At 49.9% G+C, this 18,643-nt stretch overlaps 1 protein-coding gene across 1 annotated transcript; it reads left to right on the top strand.

Moving 5' to 3' along the window:
- The first annotated feature begins 8,050 nt into the window (after positions 1-8,050).
- On the top strand, positions 8,051-18,643 carry Trim50 (tripartite motif containing 50). Its single transcript, XM_048369049.1, has 7 exons — positions 8,051-8,184; positions 9,703-10,106; positions 12,294-12,389; positions 14,814-15,044; positions 15,308-15,330; positions 16,456-16,580; positions 17,887-18,643. Exons 2-7 carry the CDS (start codon positions 9,708-9,710, stop codon positions 18,474-18,476), a joined length of 1,464 nt encoding a protein of 487 aa, XP_048225006.1. The 5' UTR covers positions 8,051-8,184; positions 9,703-9,707; the 3' UTR covers positions 18,477-18,643.

Raw genomic sequence — 18,643 nt, 5'->3', positions numbered from 1 at the left:
CTGCTTCCAGCATTTGGCTGGTTACTATGATATGAATCTCTTGAGCCAATCTTCCAGTCTGGCTCTTTGCTAGGTAGGTGGGAGATGGAGTTTAAGAGAGATTTTCTGCCCAGGCTGGCTTTGAACTGCAATCCAAGGAGTCTTTGCCACAAAAGCCCTTTTTATTCCCAATTAAAGCAACAGGAGAGCAATAGGAATAGAGCTTACCTGTAACTTGTTGAGAATTGACCAACAAATACTTGCCAGAGTTCTGCAATGACAAAACTCAGTAGATGTGTTAGGAGTCTTCAAACAACAACTGATTAGTACTTTAGAGTTGGCTATTTAACCACTAGCATTGTGCCAAGAATCCAAACTTGGCACCTTTTTGCTATTTACCAAAATGCATCTAACTGCAAAATGGCATAAAAAACATGCAAAGGCCACCATGTAGGTGCTCACAAGAGTCATCACACTATATAGAGAACAGAAGACTGGATGAGATCCATGTGCCATCAAATCATATCATTTAACCTTACCAGCAGGTGGAAGAGAACACAAATGAATAATAATCAAGAGGGCAAAGGGTCAGGACAATGTAAAAGTCTCAGCTTCAGTGGATCCGAAGTGGCTGTGTCTTCCATCCCGAATCAGCAGGCTTCGTTAGTCATGTGTGATGGAGGCAGGCAGGAGAGATAGGTTGGAGCTGGGCGAGGCTGTAGTAGCATCTCTCAGAGTCCCCTGGATAGATTGTCACACCTCCTGCTGGGTTGCCTGCAAACTTCTACACAGACTGGTTAAAGATATTTGAAATCTCCCAGTGTTCCCTGGTGGCTTACTCTGAGTACTCTGGCTTTTGTAGGCTGGTACCCTACTGGTTTGAGCAAGGTGACAACTTTAAAAAGATTTTAGAAGGCTTGGGCCATTAACCATCTTCCTAATCACAAAATCCACACAGACCAAAGGCCAACCAAGTCTGTTCTCTGCAGCAGCCACGACAGTTTCTGAGACATGGAGGGGGAAGACACCAGTGCTCCCCTAATGTGAACTTGTGGCCACCAAACACAATGCTGATGCTTTTAACCTTGGAGTAAGAGTGACAGACACGTGTCTTAACTTACTGCACAGTCTCGGTTGCAACTCTGTCATGATAGGCCTGCTATAAACCTAACTCTAATCTTGGGGCAGGCAGAGCCAGGGCAGGAGCACTCTGGGCCTGTCAAAATCTTCACAGGGGGCTGGGGATATAGCCTAGTGGCAAGAGCGCTTGCCTCATATACATGAAGCCGTGGGTTCAATTCCCCAGCACCACATATACAGAAAATGGCCAGAAGTGGCGCTGTGACTCAAGTGGCAGAGTGCTAGCCTTGAGCAAAAAGAAGCCAGGGACGGTGCTCAGGCCCTGAGTCCCAAGGCCCAGGACTGGCAAAAAAAAAAAAAAAAAAAAAAATCTTCACAGGAACATCACCAGTGATTCCTAGATTCCCTAAGCAGTTTCCCATGCAAGAGAGAGAGAATAAGGAATTACTAGTAGTGAAACCAGGCAGTTTAGGAGCAGACTGTGGAGGCAGCTTCCTGTAGCCACGGACCGCCACAGTCCACGCAGCTAGCACACATGTCAACCTGCATCCTATAAAGCAAAATATCAATCCTGGGTCAGGAAAAGCGAGGTCAGCAGCCACATTTGCATACCCGTTCCAAAATGACTCTGGTCCCTTGATCTTAAAGAGTTTATGAGAGCACAGGAGAGAAAAATGGAGAAGCAAAATCTTAGTCTATACCAAAGAATTGTCAGGATCAGATGTACACTTGATGATGGACATAAGGAATAACACTGGTTTTACATCAGTGTACTTATACCATGTGCTGCATATTTGAACCTTTTGGAGTTTTTCTCAGGCACATTTGCTTGTACTCAAACATGATCAATTTGGGTTTAAAACCTGGGTTGTTGTTGTTGTTTTTGGCTTGGAGTCTGGTGATTGGAGTCAGGATTGCTGTTCACTGTGACTCCACCCACAGGCTGCTGTATTATGGAGGTCAGATCTGGCCAGTGCCATCATTGGCTATTGAGGCATGTCAGATTGACTCCATCTCAGATTAGTTAAAGAGAGCAGAGGCTGACTCCATCTTCACTAAGATCTCCCCCACCCTATCCAGGGAAGTTCCCCTTCACTGTGATAAGATTGTGTAAACTGCTTGACCACCTGAGTAGTAGAACATTCAAGGTTAAACCTGTGCCCTCCCATGAGTAGGCGTATCCACTTACATCATGTGAGCCCTGCCAAATCCATGCACAAAGCCTAACATGATAGGTTGGTTCAAACAGTTGCTGTGAGGCAGACTGTAACTCCATTGGCCACCTGTTGAGACCTGGCATGCTCTGTAAGTGTTGTAACCTCATTGGCCACCTGTGTGTGGCAAGCTTGACCATGTGGTGTTTGTCTTTATAACCTGATCCTGAGCGTGGCCTGGCGCACAGTTCCAGTTCCTGAGTCTGGGCTGTGGCCCTGGCCAGCCAGCCTGCTTTTTTCTGTTGTGGTTCCAGCTCCCGAGTCTGGGCCATGACCCTGGCCGGTCAGTATACTTTTTACTTCCCCAATAAATCCATCTTTTTGCTTGAGACTGTCTGAGTGGTGAACTCTTGGAGGGATGAGGGATCCCCCCACCCTTGGACCCCATTACATTGTGGTCCCCTCCCTTGGGGGGACCCCATTACAGCTGCAAGGATCAGTTTAACACTAGACTTAAGTTAAAATAGTAGTCAAAAGCAAGTAATTTTGGGGCTGGGGATATAGCCTAGCGGCAAGAGTGCCTGCCTCGGATACACGAGGCCCTAGGTTCGATTCCCCAGCACCATATATACAGAAAACGGCCAGAAGTGGCGCTGTGGCTCAAGTGGCAGAGTGCTAGCCTTGAGCGGGAAGAAGCCAGGGACAGGAAGAAGCCAGGGACAGTGCTCAGGCCCTGAGTCCAAGGCCCAGGACTGGTAAAAAAAAAAAAAAAGCAAGTAATTTTGAAACCATGATGCCAGTTTTTTTTTTTTTTTTACATATTTTACCGACCGACCGACAGTTGTGCACAACCTTTGGGGTGCGCTTAGAATTTTTTTTTTTAATTGGCTATGTAAGTTTTTCAGAATTCCAGTGGCAAAATGACATTATTTTGCCCATATTTTAGAACCACGTGGTCAGTTAGAAAACAAAACCTTTCCAGCAAACAAAAATTTTCACAGATTATATGCCAAGGAAACAGAGAAGCCACATTTTGAGAAACCAATTCAGCTCCAATAGGGAGGTTGCTATGACCAGAGAAGCTCCAGGAAACAGGACACGGACCGAACACAGACATGTGGCATGGCATAGTGGCAGCAGAGCCGATCAAAGCCTTAGCAGGCTCACAGCAAGACACCTTCACCTTTTGAGTATTTGAATTGCAAGGCAGCAGTTACAGAGTTCAGGGTGGGGACAGGGTTACCTGGAGCTTGAGTCTCCACATCCCCCACCTGGCCTCTAGCAATTTGGCACACCCATTACCTGGAGAGGTGGGGGGTAGGACTATACCTCCAGAGTTGTTTTTGTTGTGTTTTTTTTAACCCTGATGGAACCAAGATGGCGCTTGTTAAAACCAATTGTATTGTCCACCACGTGGTTAATGCCAGAGAAAATTTAGGATTTAGCCAACAATAAGCAGAATTTAACTGAATCTCCAAGCTTAACAAACATCAATTACAAGAACAGAAACCCTTCCTTTGTGTCTTTCAAAGCAGATGTTGAACAAACATTGGTACCTTTGGAAGCTGGTACCAGCCCATCCTATATCACAGGCAGGCAGTTTAGAGAGAGGCAGAAAGAGAGAGGGGGGGGAGAGAGAGAATTCCATCTGCCTGAGCGCTCATAGAAGTTATGTAAGTCCTGTAAAATATCAGAGGTCCTATGTCCCATGAAGGGGCCACATGAAGTTCCAAATTTGGGGTCAAATTTTTTTTTGCCAGTCCTGGGGCTTGAACTCAGGGCCTGAGCACTGTCCCTGGCTTCCTTTTTGCTCAAGGCTAGCACTCTACCACTTGAGCCACAGCACCACTTCTGGCTTTTTCTATATATATGGTGCTGGGGAATTGAACCCAGGGCTTCATGTATATGAGGCGAGCACTTTACCACTAGGCCATATTCCCAGCCCTTGGGGTCAAATTTGATTGTATGAGATTTAAGATTGGGCTCAAACTTGAGCAGCTTTCCTGAAGCATTTTAGACTGTCCCCCACTTGATGAGTGGCCAGCAGAGCTGAGCTAGAGATATCCACCAGCATCCCAGTCAGGCTCTGTTCAGTTGACTCCAAAACAGAGTGGACTGTGAGTGAATAAACAGCTAATTGGTGCCACCACCTGCAATTGCTAATTCCCTTGACCTAGCCCGGTGACTTATGGTCCCTGGGAGTGGGGCTCGGAACTTGGCGCCAGGATTTCGGTCAGTATGGCGGCTGGAGGCCCTATGGAAAATCACGAGCTAATGATCATACACTGGTTGGAGGTTCAAATCTGTGATTGTGGTGGATGGAAGTAGAGCGCTCGGTCAGGAGAAGTTACCTCGGTGGTCCTCTGGGTCCTCTGGCTTAGGATAGCAGAATAGGTCCCGGGGGCAGCTTGGATCCCCCAGAAATGGGGGAGCAAATCCACCAGGGAACCTATCCTGGGTTCGGCACCAATGATAGGATATGTCCCGGCCATCCCAGGGGACCATGTGGAGATAATCACAGACAGGAGAAGGTTCATAAGGAGGTGTATTAGTGGGGCCATAGTTCCCATGGGAGAGGGAGCTACATGGTGTCTGCACCTTATCCAGGTGGCAGTTTCTCTCTGGGGGTGAAGGGTAAGTAGGTAAGTCTTAACAGTGAGTAGGAGTGGCTCATTAGGTATGGGTGGATCTGGGGGCTAATGGGAGGACCTGAGGACCTGAGGCTGGGGAAATGCTAACAGTGTGGGCCACCCATGCACCTACACCCAGCTCTGTTGTAGTATTCTGTCAGTGCAACAAATTACTACAAAGCTAGTGGCTTCAAGCAACACTTTTTAGCTCATGGTATAGGTTAGAAGTTCACTGGGCTATGATGAAGAGGTCCAAAAGGCTTTATTATTGACTAGATGCCCTGCAAAGAATCAGCTTCCAAGTTCATTCATTCGCCATGGACAGAATCCAGATCCCTAAAGTTCTAGTTGCTGTCTCCTGGCTGGCTGGCAGCTGGGGGGCTCTTTAAGTTGCGAGTGGCTCCCCCATCTCAGAAACAGAAACAGAAACATAACTGTGCACTTACATTTGGAGTCCTTTTGTCTCTCCTGCATCTTTTCCTGACTAGCCAGAGGAACTTCTCTGTCTGCTGAGGACTCATGTGATTACATTGGGTCCACTCAGATAATTCAGGCCCATGATTTTTACTTATTTACTTATTATCTTACATTTATATTTTTATGTTTGTTTGTTTGTTTATTTTTTGGTGGGGGAAAGGTGTGAGGCTGAAATGTGGCTTGGGCCTCAGTGCTGTTTCTGAGACATTTTGCTCAAGGCTAGCATTCTACCACTTGAGCTACTGCTCCCCATCTGGCTTTTGTGTGTGCTTAATTGGAGATATGAGTCTCACAGACTTCTCTGGTCAGGCTGGCTTCCAATTGCAATCCTCAGATCTTACCTTCCTGAGTAGCTAGGATTATGGGATGAGCCCATGATGCATTTTGCCATGTAAGGTAATAGTCACAAACAACAGGAGTAAGGGCATGGAGATCTCCTAGGTTTCCTCCTCTTGTACTGGCTGGGGTTCTGGGCATCCTGTTGGCATTTCCCCTGCCTCAGGTCTTCAGCTCCTCCCACTACCCCCCAGATCCACCCATACCTAAACTCCCTGTCCTAGAACTAAAATAGGCCACTCCCACTCACCATTACGACCTACCTACTTCCCCTTTAGCCCAGAGAAGCTGCCACCTGGATAAGGTGCAGACGCCATGTTGCTCCCTCTCCCATGGGAGATATGGCCCCACCAATAAACCTCCTTAAGAACCTTTTTATCCTATCTGTGACTATCTCCCCATGGTCCCCTGGGATGGCTGGGACATATCCTTTCACATCCTTGTTCTGATTTCTGTACAGGAGCAACCTTGGGCCTGTCCTTGTACCCTACCTTTCCAACTGTTCCCATCTTGTTCTGTTTTGCAATTCCTGAGCCTGCCCAACTGTCCCCACAGGTATAAGTATTATAGGCGTGAGGCAGTGTTGCCTTTTCTTTTCTTTTTTGTAGTTTATTGTTGTATTGGGGATCAAACCCAGGACTTTTGTATGTGCTACCTGAGTCTTGCCCCCAGAATGTCAATGAACTTCTAAGCCTCTGGATTTCCCATTTTGGGGCTGGGAATGTGGCTTAGTGGTACAATGATTGCCTAGCATGCATGAAGCCCTGGGTTCAATTCCTCAGTACCACATAAACAGAAAAAGCTGGAAGTGACACTGTCCCTCAAGTGGTAGAGTGCTAGCCTTGAGCACAGAGAGGCACAGAGAGGCACAGGGACAGAGCACAGACTCTGAGCTGGCCCCAGGACTGGCCAAAAAAAAAAAAAAAAAAAAGATTTCCCATTTTGATTTTGTTCTCATGGTGCTGGGGATTGATTCCAGGACCTTGTGTGTACCTGCCATTGAACCATACCCCCAGCCCACAACTTCACACTTTAAAAGTTCATAATTTAGTAAGGTTGAGTGAAAGAAGACAGACACAAAAAGAGAACATTCCAGGGCTGGGAATATGGCCTAGTGGTAAAGTGCTTGCCTCGTATATATGAAGCCCTGGGTTCAACTCCTCAGCACCACATATATAGAAAAAGCCAGAAGTGCACTGTGGCTCAAGTGGTAGAGTGCTAGCCTTGAGCAAAAAGGAAGCCAGGGACAGTGCTCAGGCCCTGAGTTCAAGCCCCAGGACTGGCAAAAAACAAACCAAAACAAAAAGAGAACATTCCATGATTCTGTTTCTAGGAAGTTCAAAACCAGGTCCCAAATTGCAAATTCAGGTGGAGAGTCTTATAAAAGACAGTGCTTTATGTCATACCTATAGCTTTGGTCCCATCTTTAATTGAGAAACATTTACCTGTATAAAACATATTTTTGGATATATATATATATATATACATATATATATATTTGTATCTCTACAGAAAGGCTCTAAAAAGCATTTGAGTAAAAATTTGGTTCCCTTTTCTATAGTTATCCTTTAAAACCCTCATAGATATATCTGGTTTGTTTGTTGTCTTTCCATTAGTGCTCCCTTGAGTGTCTACAGTGTGTTCCCCACTTCCCACTTCCGTCACCAGCTAATGAATGTCTGTGCCACTTTCCATGTCAGAGTTGCAGACCTGCAAGATCTATGGTTTAAGTTGCTATGCTGCTAGAAAGTTGTGTTTTCTCTTTCCAGCTGTTTACTTCCTGGGAAAAGTAGTAGCTCTCTGTAGCATTATGGACTTCCAGTGGAACCAAATTTTTGCCATTAAAAACTGGCATTATTTTGAACTATACATTGAGAAATCAATCAGAAATAAAAAATTTTACTTTCAAAAAAATCCAAAAAACAGGTCCCATGGGTCTGAGTCAGGACAGGGCGATGTTTGAGGCATGCACTCTGGGGAGACACAGGGGGTGCTGAGTGCTGGAAATGTTCCACAGCGTGATCTTGGAGGGGGAAGAATGCCATGAGAGATGTATAGCATGTGGTATGGTCCTTACTTGTGCATCTAGAGTTAGGCCTCCATTGAAAGATCTACCTATGCGTTTGAAATAGCTTCAGGATTCTAGGTCAGATCCAGAAATCAGGGTATCAGAACACACATCTGCTCCTGTTTGGAGCCAGTGCTGTGGAGGCTGTGCTCAGGGCCCATGTCTCTGCTCCATCCCCTACCCCCACCCCTGTCCCAGGCAAGACCAGCCACATGATGCCAAGCTTATCAGAGGGGGCCAGTCCCGTGAATGACCCAGTTCCCACCTGACACTGGGTGACCTTGGGGGACACAGGTGTTGCTGGGAAAGGGGAGGAGGGAAGGGCAGGGAGAGGCCGTGGAGCAAGTGTCCAGTTGTGCTCTCCTGTTTGCTGCACCATTGGGGGAAGGAGTTCTGATCTGATCTGCACAGCCATGCTGGTTTGAAATCCTAGTGGGAGTCCTGGACCGTGAGAGACCAGGTAATATGGATTCTGGGGGCACTTCCCTGGTCTGCTGCTGGCTTCAGCTCCCCCTCCCCTCTCTCTGCCAGCTACCTTCCATACAGAAGCAGAGCCCTTCTATCTCAGACTCAGGAACAGTGTTCTGGAACAGAACTTGCTTTAGAATTGCCTGGAGGGTGGCTATTGTTGGGAAAATGGAGGAGAATGGAAAAGGTATAGGACAGACAACAGGTGAGGACTGTTTACTGAGGAACAGAAGAACACAGACCTCCCCAAGGACTGGATGTTGTGCTGCTGACTGGGTTTGGGGGTGGGCTTATATAGGGCTTAACTAGGAAGTAGAAATCAGAAAATGGGTTCTGGTCCCAGGGTGATGCCCTTTACCAGCCTCACAGTGGAATGCTCCACCTGGGGTGAGGGGCTATTTTCCCCGGGGTACTCAGATTGGAATCAAGCCTGTTGTTTTGCTTAACCTTGGAGAATAAGGCAGGAATCAATTCTTCAGCTATTATAAACAAAGATTTCTGAATCTCATTGGAAACCCCACCCCATAACACAATTCCTGAGGGTGAGACACAGGAAACTGTAGGATAGCTAAAAGTTCCAGAACCAGTTTAGAGCATGGGAAGGAACTTAACTCATGTATGCAATGCTGGTCAAGGTGCAAATATCTTCTGGGCTTGAGCTTGCATTGTTGGGATCATTCATGTGACCAGAACATGGCCCCTTCTGTGTTTACTCCAAATCTGAGCAAAAGACATAGTATCAAGCAGGGTATAGTGGGTCATGCTATAATCCCAGTTATAAGGAAGTCATAGGTAGGAGGATGGAAGTCCTAAAAAAAAAAAACAAAAAAACACTTTCTTGAGGCTTTGATTCCAACCCTAGTACTGAAAAGGAAAAAGAAGAGAGAAAGAAAGGAAGAGAGACAGGGAGGGAGGAAGGAAGGAAGAAAGGAAGTATCAGAGCTACTCAGGAAGCTGAGATCAGTGGATCCCCGTTTGAAATCAGCTTTGGAAAAAGAGTCCATGAGACTTTTATCTTCAATTAACTAGCAAAGCACTAGAGTTGGAGATGTGGCTCAAGTGGTAGAGAGCATCAGCCTTGAGTAGAAAATGCCAAGCAACAGCATGAGGCTCTAGGTTCAAGTCCCACACCACTACACACATAAAGGAGAGTCATACATCTTATTTGCTTGCTTTTTACATTACAGGGGATTGAACTCAGGGCGTCGTGCATACTAGAAAAGCACTGACCCACACCCTCAGCTCAGGAGAACAGTTTTCCTTTTATTTGGTTGGTTAATGTTTGTGGCAGTACTGGGGTTTGAATTCAGAGCCTGGGTACTGAGATCAGTTTTTCACTCAAGTGTTTTACAGATGGGGAAACTGAGGCCAGGGTCTTCATGAGTGAAGACTGGAACCAGGGCTGCACTGCTGCCCTCTCAGTGTGCAGCAGCATGTGGCTGGGCGTGGTGGACTAGTGAGAGGTGGGAGCCGAGGGGGATCGGGATGGAACCGGGCATCTGTGTTGCAGCGGGCATGGCCTGGCAGGGGAGCACACCCGCGCTGCAGGACCAGCTCCAGTGTCCCATCTGCCTGGAGGTCTTCAAGGAGCCCCTGGTGCTGCCCTGCGGCCACTCCTTCTGCAAGGCCTGCCTGCTGTCCCTGTCCTGCCACCTGGCCTCGGAGCTGCGCTGCCCCGTGTGCCGCCGGGCGGTGGATGGCAGCAGCTCCCCGCCCAACGTGTCCCTGGCCCGGGTGATCGAAGCCCTGCGGCTGCCGGGGGACCCGGAGCCCACGGTCTGCGCGCACCACCGAAACCCCCTCAGCCTCTTCTGCGAGAAGGACCAGGAGCTCATCTGCGGGCTCTGCGGCCTGCTGGGCACCCACCAGCACCACCCGGTCACCCCTGTCTCCACCGTGTACAGCCGAATGAAGGTGCGGGGCTGGAGTTGCTGGGGCGGGGTGGGGTGGGGGCGCGGGCTTGGCGTCGCGGGCGGGACACAGCAGGGCGGGGGAAGTGAGCGTGGTGAGCGAGGGGCGGGGCCGGCGGGGGCGGAGAGGTAGGCGTGGAGATATAGGGGCGGGGACTCGAGGCGAGGCTTGAGCTTGGGGCTGCTGCTGCGCTCTCGTGAGCCACCACCTGGTACGAAGGGGTTCGGCAACCAGGTCTCAATTTCCCTCCAGTTTGGTCTTGGAGCACGCATGCCTGCACTTATTCCTTTCCTTATTCATTTGTTCGTTCACTTATTCGTCGTTTTGTGCAGCCGCTCGGGGATTGTAGTGACACGCATGTCTCTTGACGCTCCCTTCCTCCACTGCTTCCACGAATCCCTGGTTTGAGTGACCTGGTTTGCGTCCCAGCATGCTCAGGAGCTAAAGTAGAGGACTTGGTGTGTTCAGTGGTGTGCATGCCAAGGCCCTACCGGGCATGTAGTGAATGCACTCGTTGAATCCGCAAATTCCTGGCCCGGTGGACCGCAGCCGGAGCAGCAGATGGTGACTGGGGATGAATCATCCTAACACTCTTTGGTTACTATGTTGGGCTCTGGGAAGCAGCTTCATCTACACAATTCCACTTGTTTATAGAAAAGCCCTGTTGCATTTTGCAAATGTGGAAACCCAGACTCTGAGAAGGGAAGGACTGGGAGCTGGACCCAGGGCCTCGTGCACACTAGACAAACGTACACCACTGAGCTTCAGGCTGCAGGTCAAGTGACCAGCCTTCTCTGCCCGTCGATCAAGAAAGGGCAGGGAGGAGGGCACTCGGGAGGCTGCTATTCAGGCTCAGTGCTGGCAATCGAGAGGTGTTTTAGAACATGGATCCTGCCCAGGCTCAGGTAGTCAGGGAAGGCTGGTGAGACCTGGCTGAATCCAAGGCTGCTTGGGATGGATACAGGGTTCTTTCTTTTTGGGGAGACACTGGGTTCAACCTGGGCTACTGTAAGTAGAATTAGCCCAACTCTTTCTCTCTTTTTTTTTTTTTTCTAGCACTAGGAACTTAGAGATTCTCACTCTTCCTTGGCTCTTTTCTCTCATGGGTAGTGTTCTAGCAGTTGAGCCACACCTCCAGTTCTAACTTTTTTTCAGGTTAACCGGTGATAAAAAGTCTCTTGGATTTGTCTTCCTAGGCCGGCTTCAAACACTGATCCTCAGATCTGTTTCCTCAGTGGCTAAGATTATGAGTGTGAGCTACCAGCATCTGATTCCAACCCAGATTTTTAAAAAATATTGTTATTATAAAGTTGATATACAGAGAGGTTACAGTTACATAAGTTACATACAAAGTACATTTCTTTTTGGACAATGTAACCTCCTTCCTTGCTCTCTCTGAGTTTTTCCCTCCCATCCCCACCCCCCAGTTGTATAGTTCATTTCCCACATAGTGTGTAGTGAGCTGCATTTGTTCACCCTTTGCCCCTCCATTTTCTATGCCCCCCTTTCCTTCCCAAAGACAAACACACAGACAAAAAGAAAACAACAACAACAAAAAAGAAACCTCTTGTTTTCATTTCCTGGAGTTCATTTTGATAAGTATTATTTTATATTGTCAGATGTGCACAGGCATTTTGCCTTGGTGTTCCTCTCTCATGAGTAGTCTCCTTTCCAACCCAACTTTTTGGTGGTTATTTTGGAGATGGGGTCTAGTAAACTCTTCTAGCTTGGCTGACCTTGAACAGCAATCCTCTAGATCTCAGCCTTCTCAGTACCTAGCATTACAGACATGAGCCACCAGCACCCGGCTCATCATGATTTGATCAAGCGCTTATTAATTTGGGACTTACTGGAAATCAAAGGTTCCCGGGTGGGCTCCGTGGGGGTGGCATTCAGTACAAGGAGTATAGGCTTCCACTTGCAGTCTGGACACTGGGATGATGGGTAGTGACTGGGCTGGGGGGGCTTTAGCACTGCTTTACATGTCCTGGAGACAGACAAAGATGTCAGGACCCTCTGTGGCCAGCTCCTGCCATCTGTGTGGAATATTCTTGAATACTCACAGCCTGTTTAGGGGTGAAGAGCATCTGGGGAGCCCTGGTCCACTGCTTGTGGCTAGTGGGACACAGGCCTGGTGGAGCCCTCCGGCAGAGGCAGAGGGCAGCTGCTCATGGGAGGGTGTTGACCCAGGAGGAGCTTGCGGCCTTCGTCTCTGACCTGAAGCAGGAGCAGAAGGAGGTTAAGGAGCACATCGCCAAACTGGAGAACAATAGGACCCGCATTGTCGTGAGTGCCTGGGGCTCCCTGACCCTGCTGTCCTTTCCTTTTCATTATTATTATTTTCTTTCCTTTTTTGTGTTTACCCTGGATGCTTTTCTGAGTAGTTGATTGGAGATAAACTACTGGCTGGCTTCAAACCTTTATCCTCAGATCTCAGCCTCCTGAATAACTAGGCTTACAGTCATGAGCTACCAGCACCCAGATACTTTCATTATTATTATCATTTATTATAATTTTTAGTCAGTCATGGGTCTTAAACTCGGGGCCTGGGCACTGTCCCTGGACTCTTTTGCTCAAGGTTAGTGCTCTACCACTTTGAGCCACAGCTCCACTTCCAGTTTTCTGGGGGTTAATTGGAGATAAGTGTCTCACAGACTTTCCTGCCTGGGCTGGCTTTGAACTGTGATCCTCAGATCGCAGCCTCCTGAGTAGCTAGGATTACAGGCATGAGCCACTGGTGCCTGGCTTCATATATATATATATATATTACTTATTTACTTATTTTGCCAGTCCTGGGCCTTGGACTCAGGGCCTGAGCACTGTCCCTGACTTCTCTTTGCTCAAGGCTAGCACTCTGCCACTTGAGCCACAGTGCCAATTCTGGCTGTTTTCTATATATGTGGTGCTGGGGAATTGAACCCAGGGCTTCATGTATATTAGTCAAGCACTCTTGCCACTAGGCCATGTCCCCAGCCCCATTATTTTATATTTTATTTATGTTTTTGCAGTGCTGAGAATGGAACTCAGGACTTCCTGTATGCTAGGCAAGCACCTTGCTACTACATCCTGCCCCTAGCCCAAAGATGCAACATTTTGGTGGTTTGTTTCTTACCAGGCTGGAGATCAAGTAGTCCTGGTGCATGCTAGGCAAAGGCTGTGGCTCTGCCACTGAGTTCCCCACCCCCCTCTCCCGCAGCAAGCCAAACTCTTGCTTGTCCTTCAGAGAAAATCATACCTTAGACAAAGCCCAGTTCAAAGCATTCTGGGACAGGTGAGGAAAGGGCCTAGGTCCTCGGTGTCCTTGGGGTCTGAGATAACCTTGGACTTGAGGTCCAAAGATAAACAGCCAACCTGGGACAGGACGCCACTCCAGTGCCGCCAGTGTCTGTGTGACCTTGTGTGAGGAAGGCCTGGAAGGAAGCCCTCTGGTCCCCAGGACAGTACAAAGAGGGCCAGCCCTCAATGCCCAGGAAAGGTGACCTTTGCCCTCTTTCTTGGCTGCAGGAATTGGGTCCTGCTGGGAGTCTTGGACTCCTGGCTCCTCCCAAACCCACTCTCCAACGGTCTTGCAGATGTTTGTTTTTTGTTTTGTTTTGATTTGCCAGTCTGGGGCTTTGGACTCAGGGCACTGTCCCTGGCTTCTTTCTGCTCAAGGCTAGCACTCTACCACTTGAGCCACAGCGCCACTTCTGGCCTTTTCTATATATGTGGTGCTGAGGAATCGAACCCAGAGCTTCATGTACATGAGACAAGCACTCTTGCTACTAGGCCATATTCCCAGCCTAGACATTTGTTTTAAAATTGGCTTCAGAGATGAAAATCAGTCATATGTGAGCATAGGAGTTAAAAAAAGCAAAAGTAGCTGGGCATTGTAGCTCACACCTGTAATGCCAGCTACTCAAGAGGTTGAGATCTGAGGATCCTGGTTTGAAGCCAGCTTGGGCAGGAAAGTCCTTCAGACTCTTACTTCCAATTGACTAAAAACAAAACAAAAACTGGAACTGGCTCAAGTGATAGAACCCTAGCTTTGAGTGAAGAACCCAAGTGAAAGCATGAGGCCCTGAATTTCAAGCCGCAGTACTGGCACACATTAAAAAAAATAAAAAGGCAAAATCAGGTAGTAATGTATTTCAGCATGCTGAAGGCCCTGGGTTCATTCTCAGCACTGGCGGGGGGGGGGGGGGGGGGGAGGAGGGAAGGACAAAAGAATGCTTGAAATGGGACCTGGGCAGCAGGTATGAAGTCTTACATCTGCAGTCCCAGCTACTAAGGAGGCAGACAGAGATCAGGAGGATCACAGTTGGCAGCTAAGCCAGGCAAAGAGTGAATAGACTCCATCTCAACAGACAAGCTGGGCCTGGTGCAGTGTGCCTGTGTGGCAGGTGTAGACAGGACTGCAGTCCAGGCCAGTGTGGCTAAAAAAGTGAGGCCCTATTTGATAAATAACTTTAAAAAAAAGCTAAAGGTTTATTTCAAGTGTCAGATCATATATACAAAGCAAGCATGGGGCCCTGAGTTCAAACGCCAGGACACTACCAAAACAAGAAAGATGAAAGTGGGAACTGCGGGTCCAGTCACACTAGTCACAGGCACAGCCCCAGCCCCCAGCCCCCGTCATGAGGCCCCGGGGCCAGGGAGGCCGAGAAAGGCCAGGAGAGGCGGAGGGAGGCCGGGCTGTGTCTGCACTGTGACCTGCTCTCTGTCTCCTAGAACGAGTCAGATGTGTTCAGCTGGGTGATCCGCCGGGAGTTCCAGGAGCTGCACCGCCTGGTGGATGAGGAGAAGGCTCGCTGCCTGGAGGGCGTCGAAGGCCACACCCGCGGCCTGCTGGCCTCCCTGGGCCTGCAACTGGCCCAGGCCCAGGCGGCTCGGGAGCGGCTGGCCCAGGCTGACCGCCTGCAGGAGCAGCTGGGCGGGGAAAGTCAGCTCGAGTTCATCCGGGTAAGGGCCAGGGGAGAGGGCGTGTCCTTTTGAATGACAGCGAGTGGGCGTGTTCTTTCTGAGCAACAGGGGTGGGCGTGTCCTTGTGACAGTGGAGGGGGCGTGCCCTTGAGTGACAGGGTGGTGGGCGTGCCCTTGTGAGTGACAGGGGAGTGGGCATGTCCAGATGAATGGGTGGGTGTGACCTCCACGGGGTTTGGGGGGGAAAGGGAGGGCCTAACAGCATAAAACTTCCTGTAGCTGTGATCCTCTCTGTCTTCCAGAAATACCATCGCTGTGCCTCCAGGTAACAAGCTCCCACCAATGCTGGGGACCGGCGGGGCATGGGCTCATCATCTCCTCTGGCTCCACCTTCGGTTTAACCAGTGCAGCAGAGCAAGCCACTCAGGAAAAGCATTGGGGGACCTATCTCTGCCTTCCCGGGTCTTGCAGAGCAGAGGGGAGGGCTAGCAAGTTGGCTGCATCGCCATAGGGACCTAGGATGACAGAGGGTCTCTCAGTGATAGAAACACCACTACCACCATGATGTAGGTGATTAGAGGAGGAGTGGTGTGCCAAGTGTGCCAGGCAGGCAGGTGGGCTGCAGTCCTGACAGGAAGCACTATGCTGTGCAGACGGGGGTTCTGTGAGTCCAGTGTTCTGGGGTGTATAGCATGATGTGCCCACAACAAGGGCGGTGAGGAGCAAGAGGCAGATCTTGGCCCATTGAGGGTCCTCATGCTGGCTCCGGAGTAGCTCCATGCTTAGTCCTCACAAACCCCACAGTTCTGAGGAAACCGGTCCTTCCTCAGGCCCTGTTCATGGAGGTCCAGTTTCCGCTCCTTCAGTCATGGGTGGCTTACCTTAAATCAATGCAGAGAGACAGATGGAGATGGTGGCATAGGCCTGTAATCCCAGCTATGTGGGATGTGGCCATAGGAGGATCATGGTCCAAGGTCAGCTCTGGACAAAAGTGTGAAGCTGCATCTGAAACAAACTAAAGCAAAAGAGCTGAAGTTGGGGCTCTAGTGGTAAAATGCCTGCTGGTCAATACTGCCAAAAAAAGAAGGGGGTGGGTGGGTGGGCAGAGAATCCAGTCCAGCTGTGTGGCTTGACAGGGCATGGGTCTCAGTGCACATAAGACCCAGCTGGAGGGTGTGGCAAGACAGATTATCTTCCCTGCCCATTAATCAGTTTAATTAGCAGGGGTGAGGGCCCAGGAATCTGCATTTGCAGTAAGTTCCCAGGTGACATCATGAAGCTTATCTCTTCATAATCTGAATACCATTGCAGTGGCAGTTGTTTTCTAGGAGGGACATCAAGGCTGTGCAGCTCAGGCTGTGGGTGGTTTACCTCAGTGGCCTCCCATTTATGGGAGTGTGGGGTAGGAGGGCATACCCAGACCCCTCTTGTCTCTGTCCACTGCATGCAGGGCAGAGCTCCAGCAGGCCAGGCCCTGGGAAGGTGCATTCAGTCCCATCTCCTTCAAGCCAGCCCTCCACCAGGCTGATATCAAGCTGACTGTGTGGAAAAGGCTGTTCCGGAAAGTTCTGCCAGGTGAGCCCCTCCCCCTTCCTGAGGACTGCAGCCAGGGATAGCAAATCAAACAGATGTCTGCTTCAGGGCCAGCAGTAGCAGAGGGCTTTTAGGTTCCAGAGAGCACGGGGTCGTATTTCGCATGCTGGGCTCTGTCCGGCCTGTGATGCTCCTCCTTTGTAGGGAGGAGCTGGCTGGGCTGCTCTTTGCATGCATGCACCAGTGTGTGCTCCCCTGCTTAATCCATGCTGGTTAGCTCTTGCCCTCTGAAAAATAACGCAGACATTTCATTCATTCCTGCATTCTAGTGTGCTGTTGATTTGTACATGAAGGCGATCACCTAGTGGATTGATTTCATCTTCCAGGGCAAAACCAGACTGGGGTGAAGGGCAGGAGAGTCAGAGAGGCTCGAGAAGCGGTGCGGGGGGGGGGGGGGGGGGCTTCCTCGACACATCTCTGGAGACAACAAATTAGCTTTTAGTTAGCTAAAACAAGGTGAACAGGAATGACTTGCCCTCAGGCCCGCAGATGAGCCCAGCAAACCAAACAGATGTCTGCAGTAGGGCCACGAATGTGATTCAGCGAACAATTGCCTAGCACATATGAGGTCCTGGATTTGATCCTCTACAGTGAAACGAAAAAGAAATGTCTTTGCCAGGAATCTCTCAGGAAGCCTTGGAGGGTTGGGCTAGGGAGCCTACCATGCAGAAATTACCTTCTAGGTAATTCCATCAGCACCTCTACCTATAGCAGGTAGACCAGCCTGCATCTCCCTTTTACCAGAGTCCTCAGCTAATAGGGTGTCACAGCCTTCAGGAACTGTCCATTCATCATCCATCCATCCATCCATCATCCATCTGTCCATCATCTGTCCATTCATCCAACCAATCATCCATCCATCCATCATCCGTGTGTGTGTGTGTATGTGTATGTGTGTATGCTGGTCCTAGAGTTTGAAATTAGGGCCTGGGTGCTGTTCTGGAGCTTTTTTTATTCAAGGCTAGCACCCTGCCACTTGAGCCACAGCTTCACTTATGGATTTTTTTTTTGTGATTAATTGGAGCTTAGTTGGAGCTTAATTTGGTGATTAACTGAATGAGTCTCATGGACTTTCCTGTCCAAGCTGGCTTTCAACCTCGATCCCCAGATCCTAAGCAGCTAGGATTTCAGGTGTGAGCCATCAGAGCACCCAGCATCTATCATCCATCCGTCGGTCCGTCCATCCCTCCATCCACTGGCGGACAGCCCTGTCTGTCCCCTCAGGTTGGGTGGGATCTGGTGCTTTTTGTGTAGTTTAACCACATGTGGGTCACTTTGTCCTTTCCAGCCCCTGAGTGTCTCAGGCTGGACCCTGCCACAGCCCATCCTCTGCTGGAGCTATCCAAGGGCAACACCGTGGTCCAGTGCAGCCTCCTGGCCCAGCGGCGTGCCAGCCAGCCCGAGCGCTTTGACTACAGCACATGTGTCCTGGCTAGCCGGGGCTTCTCCTGTGGTCGCCACTACTGGGAGGTGGCGGTGGGCAGCAAGAGCGACTGGCGTCTGGGCGTCATGAAGGGCACAGCCAGCCGCAAGGGCAAGCTAAGCAAGTCTCCAGAGCACGGTGTGTGGCTGATGGGCCTGAAGGAGGGCCGTGTGTACGAGGCCTTTGGCTGTCCACGGGTGCCACTGCCCGTGGTGGGCCACCCGCACCGCATTGGGGTCTACCTGCACTATGAGCAGGGCCAGCTTACCTTCTTTGATGCTGACCGCCCAGATGACCTGCGGCCACTCTATACCTTCCAGGCTGACTTCCAGGGCAAGCTCTACCCCATCCTGGACACATGCTGGCATGAGAGGGGTAGCAACTCACTGCCCTTGGTGCTGTCCCCCGCCACTGGGCCTGGCCACTTCCCTCCCCCACAGCCCACCAAGCCGTAGGCTGCCCGGTGACACCAGGCACCTGGACTCAGGCTCATGAGTGACAGAAGGACCTCCTCACCCACTGGCCACAGGTCTTGCTAAGGCCTGGCCCTTGGGACCGCACCCTCTGCCCTCCAGTTTCCAGCAGAAGTCAGAAATGTTCCTATCTGTCCTTCTTCCTTATC

The sequence above is a fragment of the Perognathus longimembris genome, chromosome 1 (assembly GCF_023159225.1).
Source record: "Perognathus longimembris pacificus isolate PPM17 chromosome 1, ASM2315922v1, whole genome shotgun sequence".
NCBI lineage: Eukaryota > Metazoa > Chordata > Mammalia > Rodentia > Heteromyidae > Perognathus > Perognathus longimembris.
The sequence above is the reverse complement of the archived record's forward strand: the minus strand, read 5'-3'. Positions and strand labels throughout refer to the sequence as shown.